The 13,225-nt window shown below is 33.5% G+C and overlaps 1 protein-coding gene across 10 annotated transcripts in view; it reads left to right on the top strand.

Annotated features, from left to right (window-relative positions):
• LOC149775581 (unconventional myosin-XVIIIa-like) overlaps positions 1 to 8,855 on the top strand; it is a 287,486-nt gene extending 278,631 nt beyond the window's left edge. For all 10 annotated transcript variants that reach the window (XM_089943593.1, XM_089943592.1, XM_089943594.1 and 7 more), the window contains one exon: positions 3,868 to 8,855. In XM_089943593.1, coding sequence (XP_089799719.1) covers positions 3,868 to 3,878 — 11 coding nt within the window. In that variant the 3' untranslated portion in view covers positions 3,879 to 8,855. The remainder of the gene's footprint in view (positions 1 to 3,867) is intronic.
• Positions 8,856 to 13,225: the final 4,370 nt, after the last annotated feature.

Raw genomic sequence — 13,225 nt, 5'->3', positions numbered from 1 at the left:
GACTAATTAAACATCAGTATGGCCATTCATATTGGGTGTCAGAGGGGTACTGTTTTTATTTTGGACTAATTGAACGTCAGTATGGCCATTCATATTGGGGTGTCAGAGGGGTACTGTTTTTATTTTGGACTAATTAAATGTCAGTATGGCCATTCATATTGGGGTGTCAGAGGGGTACTGTTTTTATTTTGGACTAACTGAACGTCAGTATGGCCATTCATATTGGGGTGTCAGAGGGGTACTGTTTTTATTTTGGACTAATTAAACGTCAGTATGGCCATTCATATTGGGTGTCAGAGGGGTACTGTTTTTATTTTGGACTAATTAAACGTCAGTATGGCCATTCATATTGGGTGTCAGAGAGGGTACTGTTTTTATTTTGGACTAATTAAACGTCAGTATGGCCATTCATATTGGGGTGTCAGAGGGGTACTGTTTCTATTTTAGAATCGTCGACTTGTTGAAATTAGTCAATAGTCAGATGTTTTTGACTTGCAGCATTAAGAAAACTAATATTATTGGTAAGTCAAATTACCAAAAGAACATTTTTGATAAGTGGATCTTGATTTTGTTCAGTTTCAAATAGTGAAGGCTGTTTGGAGGATTCATTTTTATATGTGCTTATCACAATGTGACTGTTTGCAAAATGTATATTTTAAGCTCATTGACCAGATTTACAGCATATCAAAGAGATATAAAAGATACAAAATAACAACACTATGTACTGTAAATAGACAAGTAGATGAGCTTAAATCACATAGTAACAACAATATGTACTGTAAATAGACAAAAATATGGGCTAATCACATAGTAACATCTGTTCTGTAAATAGACAACTATATGAGCTAATCACATAGTAAGAACACTGTACTGTAAATAGACAAATATATAATCTAATCACATAGTAACAACACTATGTACTGTAAATAGACAAGTAGATGAGCTAATCACAGTAACAGCATTATGTACTATATGTAAATAGACAAATATATGGGCTAATCACATAGTTACAATACTGTGTACTGTAAATAGACAAGTAGATGAGCTTAAATCACACAGTAACAACACTATGTACTGTAAATAGACAAAAATATGGGCTAATCACATAGTAACAACAATATGTACTGTAAATGTACAAATATATGGAGCTTAAATCACATAGTAACATCACTCTGTACTGTAAATAGACAACTATATGGGCTAATCACATAGTAACAACATTATGTACTGTAAATAGACATATATGGGCTAATCACATAGTAACAACACCATACTGTAAATAAACCAGTAGATGAGCGTAAATCACATGGTAACAACACTATGCACTGTAAATAGACAAATATATGGGCTAATCACATAGTAACAACACTGTACTGTAAATTGATCAGTAGATGAGCTAATCACAGATTAACAACACTAGGTACTCTAAATGGATAAAAACTTATCACATAGTAACAACAATATATACAGTAAATAGACACATAGATGGGCTAATACATTGTAACAACAATATATACAGTAAATATACACATAGATAGAATAATACATTGTAACAACACAAGTTAATATAAATAAGTGGGCTAGTCACAGTAATAACACTAGGTAATAAAAATAGATAAAAGTGGGATAATTACATTGTTAAGAAAACTAGGTGATTTAAATAGGTGGGATAATCACATTGCAATAACAACAGGTACTGTAAATACATAAATAGTTGGGATAATCACATAGTTAAAACACTAGGTAATATAAATAGGTGGGCTAGTCAGAGTAATAACACTTAAGTAATAAATACAGATAAATGGGTGGGCTAACCACATTGTAAAAAGACTAAGTAATATAAGTAGGTATGTTAATCACATTGTAATAAAACCAGGTACTGTGAACAGATAAATAGTTGGGTTAATCACATTATAATAACACTAGGCACAACTTGGGTAGCCAAGGGTTATCCATCCACATCTTACAAATCAATCTCTTGGTAACTAGTCATAACAGTGTCCACCTCTCTGCTTGCTTATTGGATGCAGCTAGAAGAACCTGATCCCAATCAGATGGCTTTTCACATTTACCTTGGAAGATAGTTGGGAATAATTATAGGGACCGCAGTTAGAGATGATAAGTGTTGCATGTAAATTTCACCAATTTAAACCATTCAGATAAGTTTTTATTTTTAGTTAGGGCATCTTAATATCGGTGAAGTTGCTGTATTATATTCCTATTATGTCACATAGCAAGCTCTTTGACTGGTCATTGGATTTTGCTTGTTACTGGTCGTAGCAAGAAGACACTTGTTCACAACACTGTTTTGGGTATGTACATATGCCAGTGGTGAACGTTAAAAGAAATAAATACCCAATTGTGTATCTTGACAAACTGTTAACCCTACAGATTTGTAGGGTGAACAGTTTGTCAAGATACAGTCTGGCATTTAATTAATTGGATATTAGTTTCAAAGCAAATAATTCAGAAAAAAGGGGATTTTTTTTTTTAAATACCAGAAGATAATTATAAACATGTAAGCTAATATGAGAGCAAGATCTGGATCAAACATTTCATAGTGCGGCTGTTTTCATGTGAACATATATTGATTATTTAAGCACTTTAGGAAACATTTATTTCAGTCGTGTAAATGCTCAGGGAAAAGATTACACTGAGAGCAGATGGCAAAGTTAAAGAGGCAAAACTTTCAAAGAAAATAAGCTTATCTCTTTGGGTTCTTTTGACACCACTAGTGCAATAAGTACTCTAGTATTTTTTGTGTCACTTAGAAATGGTGTGTCCCAAATTTTGTGGAGAGAGGGACACACTGTTAACACTGATAATCACATAATTAAGATAGAAACATTGACAGAAAAGCAAATTATAACCCTCAGATTTTAATTTCTTTGACACACAGATATGTGCTTATTTAAGCTATGGAAATAGCAGAAGGAATATGTGTGTTTAATTTCTGTGTATGCTTAGGGACCAACCATTGTATTGGGTGAGTCTTGAACAAAATTCTGACCACAGGTGTCTGAGAAAAAAAACTTTTGCCCTGATTCATGGAAAAAAACATTAAAGATATTATTCATCATATTAGTTTTAAGAAACAAATATTCAGAGATAAAAGGTAATATCCTAGAAAGAAAATCCCTTGCCTCAACCAGCCAGCCCCCCCCCCCGATTAAATGGTTGGTCCCTTATTTTCATGTATTTGTTTATTATCCAGATTTGACAGTATCTTTAAATACATATCAACCATGGATACACACACACACACTGTCTGCTTTGTGTCAGATGAAAATGTTTCTTGCCAGTATTAAGCACTATAAACTGTAAACAGAAAGCTAGGTAATGTTGGAAGGTACTTTTTTCCCCCCAGCACAAACACAATTCATTGTACATGTAAAAAGTGGATTATAAATTACCAGTAATGTGGACTAATCAATACACAACCCCTATACAATCCAAATAATTCCAAATCCCAGATAATTTTTGTGAACATTTGGCTTTCAGTTTTAATTTCTTGATTCTTCGAAAGATTAATTACTATAGGTAACAAAAAAACATGGGTATAATTTGAACATTGTATCTGTTTATTTCCATTTTATTTTATATCTGACTAGTATTTCCAAACATAAATGTGACTTTGATAGATGTTAATGTTGTTAATCAGATGAACAGTTTACCAATACAAAGTAACTTAGAAATTACACTTTACTTTGAAGACAGTAATTAATAGTCTTGTTTGTCACTGAAAGACTTTTTTTTAGCAAAAGATTTGTTGATGTATCTACCTAACTTAGGTTAATAATACCATTTATAGTTGAGCCTTGGACTTTGTAGAAGTTTTAATTGAATTCCTTTATTTTATGTTTGCAGGTGAGGCTTGACAGTAGTTCAGAATAGGACCTGTGCCATTATTCAACGGGCCTTGTGCAAATTTCCCTCGTGCAGAGATGAGGGTTGGACATTGGAAGTCAGATAGTTCAGAGGTCATCCAAATGTATCTTGCCTTAAGACCAAAGATTATCAGACTGTGGAAAGTGACTTTGTGGTCAATTTAAATCCAGCTTTTATAATTTCTTCTACATTTTCTTTGTGGATAAGAGAATGCAAAGAGCAATAGCATTTTAAAGTATATGAGAATAGGTAAAAAACTTGTTATAAAGTACTTTGTTTTGACATGAATTCAGATATAACATGGTTGTATCATGGCTCCTAATTTTTGTTATTGTAGATGTTCCTTCATCCTTTACAATGCTAAAACTATCAGTGAAGCCAACAAACTCAGAAAAATATTTCATTTGAGTTTCAGAAATCTATATCTTGCAGACCATAATTTTTACTACATCTTTGACAAATGTTTTGTATACTCTCCCTGCCCTGCTGTCAACTCAATGCTTGTACACGCATTGATCAGATCTTTTATAAATATAGATAAGCCGATAAGGATTTGAACTACAAAGTTTCTGAAGGGTTGTTTTAAAAGAACTTTGTTTCCTGGACTTTCTTTTACCAACAGAACTTAAATCTATACTTAACCTTAAAAATACGTTAATCTGATTGGTTGAAATATAGTTTACACCTGACTTAAAATTAACAAAGGAAATGTCTTAAATCTTAACTACACCTTATGACATGAGTTGGAGCCAGTTACTTGATCACTTGCATGTACTTGATTGTATTATTGAAATATACATAGAATGTACTTGATTGTATTAATGAAATATACATAGAATGTACTTAATTGTATTAATGAAATATACATAGAATATTAAGTATAGGTTACAGTTCATTTTTAATTTGGCAATGTGCCACAAGTATTGGAACCCAGAATAATGGGTAATTGTATTGAACTTTATAAAAATGTGCTTTGGAATGATTGTATATATTTGTTTCTCAGACACCATGGGGTCTAAAAATGGGGATGTGACATGTGGCTGTAGAGAACCAATGCATTTTTATTGCAAAAACACTGAAAAAGATGTCCATACTCATGAATATGTAAAATGTAATCATATAATAGTCACAAATGTAATTCATTTTGAAGTTATAATGATTTTTCTTGCATGCTGTGACAGCTGTTTAATTTAAAACTTCATGGACTATTTTATTTCATTGAATATGGACTTTTTTTGTTATGGATGATAGGAAGAGTGAAGTTTTTGGAAGAAAAATATTCTTACGCTGAAGGTAACGTGTAAGAATGTGTTGGATGCATAATACAATATCATTTTTATTGACAAACACATATCATGAAATGACATGTACATTGATAGATATCTTCTAAGAAATCACTTGCCATATATACTTGTTTATACCTTGGGACCTATCTGCAAATAACACATGCCCAGATCTGCCATCGCATAGTGGGCTAGCAGATCAGAGTCATTGCGGTTTGTTCTGCTGGATGCTCCTAACAAACTGCATTGAAACAGATCTGCCCTCACATTGTGTGATGGCACATCTGTGTCCATGCCTTTTCCAGTTGGAGCCGACTTGTATGTGAGTACAGATGGTAAAATTCACATGAAAGAAATGGAAGAAAGGATCCAGTGGCAGGTTTGGCTTTGATTATGTAAACTTTCAACAACAAAATGCTTTTGGATTTTAATATTCTGTTTTAAATCAGTTTTCTGTATATTTACAACAATATCATGTTACAGCTCAAAATTTTGGGGAATGTAATAAATTTTCTATTTGTTAAGAAGTGCCTTACTTTAAATATTCAATCATGTTTTGAAGTATATTTCAAGTCTAAATTGAATTAACCACAAAGAGAGTTAATTTACCATAAATAACAAAATACTAGTAAATATCAAATTTTGGCTAATGTAGTGAGCAAAACAAATTTTCTGAAAATTGTTTTCAAGTTTAATGTTGAGATTAAAAAACTTGTAAGTATTTGATATGTTTTGTTTAAAATATTTTGCTGTGATTACACACACAGAGAACATGGATTACAAGTTTTGCCCATTACGGATCACTGCCATCTCACCTCTGTCTGCATGGGTTCAAGTCCAGGATTCGGCCAATGTGGGTATGTGAGAAAGCTTGCCAGTAGCTTCTCGTGGGTGGGTGGTTCTTATCGGGGTTTTCCCGGGTTCTGCCTCCACCATTAATACTGGCCGCCATTAGTGTGCTGAAAAATGGCATTAAACCCCACAACAACAACACCAACAACAACAAGTTTTGCCACTCACAAGGCTGGAATGAACCAGCATTTATAAGTGTTGATAGAGCGTTATGCCTTTACAGACTTGTAATTCAATAAAATTTGATGTTGCTAATATGTTGACTCAAAAATCAGCTAAAACATATTGATACCAGAATATTCTGATTAATTGTACTTTAAATGTACTTTCATTGAAGTATATTGTCAAACCAGTTAACAGTGGTAACTTTCAAATGAAGATCATGTCCAATAATTCATAAATCAGTGTCTATTTACCAGCGTAGCAGTAATACATAAATCAGTGTCTGTTTACCAGCGTAGCAGTAATACATAAATTGATGTCTATTTACCAGCATACTTGTAATACATACATCAGTGTTTATTTACCAGCATACTAGTAATACATAAATCAGTGTCTATTTACCAGCGTAGCAGTAATACATAAATCAGTGTCTATTTACCAGCATGCTAGTAATACATAAATTGATGTCTATTTACCAGCATACTTGTAATACATACATCAGTGTTTATTTACCAGCATACTAGTAATACATAAATCAGTGTCTATTTACCAGCGTAGCAGTAATACATAAATCAGTGTCTATTTACCAGCATGCTAGTAATACATAAATTGATGTCTATTTACCAGCATACTTGTAATACATACATCAGTATTTATTTACCAGCATACTAGTAATACATAAATCAGTGTCTATTTACCAGCATACTTGTAATACATAAATCAGTGTCTATTTACAAGCATGCTGGTAATACATAAATCAGTGTCTATATACCAGCATACTAGTAATACATAAATCAATGTTGATTTACCAGCATACTGGTAATACATAAATCGGTGTCTGTTTACCAGCATACTAGTAATACATAAATCGGTGTCTGTTTACCAGCATATTGGTAATACATAAATCAGTGTCTATTTACCAGCATACCGGTAATGCATAAATCAGTGTCTGTTTATCAGCATATTAAAACCACTGTCAATAAATACCACTTTTAACTGGTTTCCTAAGTAGATTTTACACTCCAGTTTGACTTTAGTCATATTTAATCTGGAAAGCAAATATTGAGATCAGGCTAATTGTTCACATTATACAATAATCTTTACCTATATACCTGCATATAATGACCACCTGTCAATAAATACCACTTGTAGCTGGTTGCCTGAGGGATTGTTACACTCTGGTCAGATTTAGGTTTCTTTAATCCTTCAGTTGTTAGATGTGGTGTTGTGTTTTATGGCACAGCAACACTTTGAAGGTTATATTGTGCTGTGGCAAGTTGAGTAAACTTTATTGACCATGGGCACACTGCTGTAGCCAGTCTGGGTTGATCCAGTGAATTGAATCAAACCCAGACTTTATTCATCAAGAGTGCAGCACCCTAACCACAGTTAACATGAATGTTTGTGATTACACTAGCAGTGGAGAGGAAGCAGGTAAAAAGCATGCTTTACAATCTCACAAAAGTAAATAGACTTGTATTTCAGTGCTCAACTATATTGCTTCTGTGGCATCTAGTATGTTACCTCAGTTTAGTTTAAGTTCTCAATCTCAAGGAACATTTTGCCAAAAATATGAACTTTCACAATGAAATTCAGTTTTATTTTTATTTAGTTATTAATATTTTCATTTGTTTGCATATATACATGTATACTTGTTATGCTCAACCAAATCTGTACTGATTTTCTGTAAGCTTAATAAACTAGATAGTGTCATGTAGGATGCAGTGCCTAAATAGATGTCTAATATCATAAAGGATACATTGTTGTCAAACAGCTGTCAGTTATCATGAAGGATACGTTGTTGTCAAACAGTTGTTAATTATCATCAAGGATACATTGTTGTCAAATAGCTGTCCATTATCATGAAGGATACATTGTTGTCAAACAGCTGTCAATTATCATCAAGGATACATTGTTGTCAAACAGCTGTCAGTTATCATGAAGGATACATGGTTGTCAGACAGCCATCCAGACATGCAGAATTTGCATTTAAAGTTCATTTTTAAAGTGTTAAAAATAAGAAAACAGCAATTACACTACCCAGCTTTAGGGTTCTTGTAGTGCTGATACAGACTATGTTAAAACATTCTGTTTTTACTAACTTATAGGTCCAGTCCAACTGCAAACGGTACAGACCCAGAACTATTATCGCATATCTGGGTCTATGCAGTTAGGAGTAATTAGTAGAACAAACAAAATAGACCCTCATCTGCCATTGCATTATGCAGTGGCAAATCAGGGTCTATGTTGTTTGCTTATGTATTCTAACTTGTGTCTGAGTATATACAGTAGTGTTTTGCCATGTTTTCTTATAGGCCAGTACCAGTATTTTATGGTACTGAAGAATGGAATGTAGTACTGTATCAATTGTTTCATTATGATCATACATAATATTATGTTGGTCATAGAAACTAAGACATTTGTTCCATATTAAATTTCAAAGAAATCTTCTTTCTGCCGTGATCTGCATTCTGAGGAACTAATCAGAAAGTAGTGTCACGGTAGGGAAAACTTTTAGAAATGACTATCTTACTGTGCTAAGGTATTTATTTTGCCATTAGTTTTCTTATGTACTAATTTTTTTATATATCAAGTTGAAATTATAAGTATTATTATTACGTTCAAAGGATTTTATTTAAAGTTTTTGTATCAATAAAAGTTTTAAAGTAATTATGTGTTGTCTTTTCTTTATGGGATCAAACTTGAAAGAATCTGTAATTAAGTCAGTACACCAGTAGATCCCGATCATACACATATATATGCATCCAGGGGGAGGGGGGAGAGGCAACAAGAAACATCCCATCCTATGAGACGGGTCCAAAAAGGTCAAAGATTGAAGTCACAATCAGCAGTTGCCGAAATTACTAGACAGGTCTCTGGTTAAAGTTTTAAAATCTGAAAATATTTCATGTCTTTATTGCTGACTGTCATCAGACATTCTTTACAAGTGTTCCATTGGAATTGAAATGTCTCTAGCGATTTTGGAGTTCAAAAGGTCAAAGTTCTTAGTCCCGGTAATTAGTCATTACTGTTATTGGATCAGACTTAGTACTTAAGTTAATTTGGAGTACATGGAGCATGGGGCTAAAGTCAAATGGTAAAGTCATTAGGTTAAAGTTGTGTTATGCCTTATGGGTCATTGGTTGAACATCTTTGCAGCTATCTGTATTTTCAGTTTAAATGGGTAGATAAACATCAGTTTCTTTTTCCTGTGTATGAAAAATATCACAAAAGGCTGTACAGTAATCACAAAATCTGTCAATCTGTCCAGTGCCAGTCTTTTAAGTAAAGATTTTTTTTAACCTGTTGGTTTGGAATGATTTGAATCCGAATCATTAAACATCTCATTGGGTTTCAAGGTCATAAGGTTAACTGTCATGGTCAGTTTATCAGTTTATTAAAACTTTGGGAAGTGACCTTAGCATTTTGTATCATTATATAGGTGTAGGTTTATAGTAATCCTTGTGTCCATCTTTATGTACAGCCATCTGTTTCATCTTCTGTCTGGCACTTTGGATCAATTGCCATTAAACTCATTTTTATGGTCATCACATGAACGTGTACATATTGACAAATCAATTTGCTCTTGTAATTTTTGTAAGAGTTATTATTTATTTTGTCTTGTAGCAGTATATGACTCTGTCTTGTTAGCCTAACTAGTCCTGTTGTTTTTTATGGATTCCCATGATATTTGGTAAATATTTTGTGGTCATCACCTGCAAGTGCAATGTTTGTTAGAGTTATTGCCCTTTTCAATCTGTAGCTTAATACATAACATGACATAATCTCATTAGTGCTTCTAGTCCTGCCATTTCTGATGGATTGCCAGGAAATTATCAGTAAATATTATGTTCATCACCAGAAGACGCACGTATAATGAATCACTTTGCGTCCACTGTTCTGTTTCAGTTTTTGACAATTATGCCTTAATGCAGTGCATGACAATCTTGGTATAATAACTAGTCCTGTAGTTTGTGATGGGTTGCCATAAAACTTCATACATCTTATTGTCATCACCTGAAAATAAGCATATCAACCAATCTCTTTGCTCCCACAATTATTTTTAGAATTATTGCCCTTTTTATGTTGCAACTAAATGCATTGGGGCCCCGAGTGGCCGAGTGGTCTAAAGCGTTCTTCGTTACGGATCACTGCCATCTCACCGCTGTCTGCGTGGGTTCGAGTCTCGGATTCGGCTAATGTGGGTATGTGAGAAAGCTTGCCAGTAGCTTCTCGTGGGTCGGTGGTTCTTTCCCAGGTTTTCCCGGGTTCTTCCTCCACCATTAATACTGGCCGCCATGTATAGCCAATCGCGTGCTGAAAAATGGCGTTAAACCCAACAACAACAACAACAACAACAACTAAATGCATTGTGTGACACAATCATGTTAGCAAAACTAGTGCCACAGTTGATAACTATAAAGCTTGGTATGTATTATGGTCATTATCTAACGATGCAAATAATGACAAATCATTGTGCTGTCTTAAGAGTTATTGCCCATTTTGATTTGGAGATGGATGCAGATTATGGCAGAGCTAAGGTGGCACTCTACAGTTTAACATTTTGCATAGGGTTAGAATTTTAAAGAAAAAGAATTTCCCACTGGTTATACTAGCTATTTAAAAAAAGACCTTGTATATCATAGGTATTGTTCAAGAACCTTTAATTCCCCATATTTTGGTGTATTATTCATGGTGTAATATGGGTTATAGAGTATACAGCTTGGCCTTACTCCATATATGCACCTTTCAAGTAACTGCTAACTCCACTTAATCATTTTCAATTCAGGGACTTGATAGGTATATTGGGGGAAAAAAAGAGATGTTAACTTTTCTTGCAATTTATATATTTGGTAATTCATTCATTGCACTTTAAGAAGCTGGCATTGTCCAGACCAGCAAAATTCATTTTCCCAGTTTTAACAACTGCTACAGATAGTTTACTTGATACTAATTCATGCTGATTTTTTAGCACAAGGAAAGGGTCATTTTAATTATCTGTGTGTTTAGGTTTCCACAAGTACAATATCCAAAGAAATTTCAGCTACAATATATGAAAGTAACATAGAGGTATACCACCATTCTCTCCACTGTACATGTGCAAATATAAACAATTTCACCTTACACCCACCACTCTCTCCGAAGTTCATATCTGTAGAATGCCCCCATGTGAAAGCAACTACTGTTTCAGTTTTTAGTGGATTGCTGTGAAACTTATTACATGGTATGGTCACCATGAGATGTGTGTGCTGACAAGTTACTGTACTTGTACTGTTTTCAGGAGGGTTGCATGCTTTTAGCTTAATTGGCCAATAAGGTCAAGTGAGCTATGGTATGGTCTTTTGTGAAGTGTCCATTGTCTGTCTGGAATGGCTAATTACATTTTTTCACAAACCTCCCAACAGAGTTTGACCAAACTTGAAAGAAAGCTTCCTTGCATGATGGTCCTTAAAAATGTTTATCAAATTGTGCCAATCGGCCATCAAATATGTCCACAAATATGACCTCAAATGCTAAAACTATAAATAATTTTGAGCGACTTTTCTTAAATTCTGCTCAAAATATATTTACCAGATTTGACAGAAAGCATTCTGGCATGAATGTCTTTCAAATTTGTTCAACTGATATTTTTAGTATCCACCATCAAATTTGGCTGTCGTTATTAAAAATATAAAACAAACATGTCAGAGACTTTTTCCTCAAAAACCACTTTGAATTTTACCAAATTTTAAAGGAAGCATCTCTTACATGAAGTCTTTCAGATTGATTAAAATGATGCTGAACTGCCATCATATATGACAATTGATACTAAAAATATAAAAGACATTCAACAGTTTCTCAAGACCTGCTCAACGGAATTTGACCAAACTGGACGGAAAGCATCCTGGCATGAAGATCTTTCATATTTGCTCAAATTGATAATGACCCACCGTTAGAAATGGCTGCCATTGCATGAAATAAACAAAATTTAAAAACTTTTTCAAATAAACCACTGAACTGAATTCCACCATATTTGAAAGCATCATGGTTTCGAGGTTTTTCAAATTTATTCAAATGATGCCAATCAAAGCATGTTCAAATTATCATGATCCACCATCATTAGCAAGTATTGAAAACATTTAAACAATCTCTCATCAAAACCTACCCAACAGAACTTGACAAAATCTTTCCGAGAGCATGCTGACATGAAGGGCTTTACAGATTTTAGAATGACGCCAATCTGGTCTGAAATATGGCTGTTGTTACTAAATATAGAACAATTTGAAAGAGCTCCTTTCTAAAACATGACTTATCAGACATTGATCAAATTTGACATAAAGTGTCCCTTGCTGAAACACCTTTCAGATTTATACAAATTATGCTGTTCTGCCATCAAATATGGCTAATATTAGTAAAAGTAAAAAATATTGTACATAACTCAATCTAAAAATAACTTCTGAACAGAATTTGACCAACTCTTTCACATAGTATCTTGGCATGGGGATCCTTCAGAATTGGACAAATAATGCTCATGTGCCATCAAACAAGGTTGAAAACATAAGTTACATAAACTAGGAATGGCTTTAAAAACTCTTTTTAAAATGTGCAACATCATTGGTTCAAATTTCAACAGTAAGCACACCACTGACCCAGATTTCTCGTTAGAGTGAAAGAAAGGAAGTACCATATGATAAGGATTTTTTATTATCAATTTTTTGGGTTAAGTTGATTTCATCCTCTTGTAGAAAAAGTTGTTGAAAAAAATTATCTTTATAAAGCAATATGCTTAAATTTCAATAGAACAAGTTGTAGAAAGCTTTTGAGGTATAATTTTGGGATTATCATTAATAGTTTATGTTTAAAACAGAAGGAAAATTATAAAATAGTAATATAACAAGCAGCACTTTAAGTTGTTAATGATTTGATAAGATTAGTTTGTAAAATACCAATGGTTAATGTACTCGAATACACAGTTTGATTTTGTACTAGGCCAGGTCAGCTGTCATGTATATCCATAGGCAGGGACACTTACTTGGCCAGGTCAGCTGCCATGTCATATC

This window comes from Sinohyriopsis cumingii, chromosome 19 (genome assembly GCF_028554795.1).
Source record: "Sinohyriopsis cumingii isolate HCF-2022 chromosome 19, ASM2855479v2, whole genome shotgun sequence".
In the NCBI taxonomy this organism is placed as follows: Eukaryota; Metazoa; Mollusca; class Bivalvia; order Unionida; family Unionidae; genus Sinohyriopsis; species Sinohyriopsis cumingii.
Note: the sequence above shows the minus strand (reverse complement) of the source record. Positions and strands in the feature narration are given on the sequence as shown.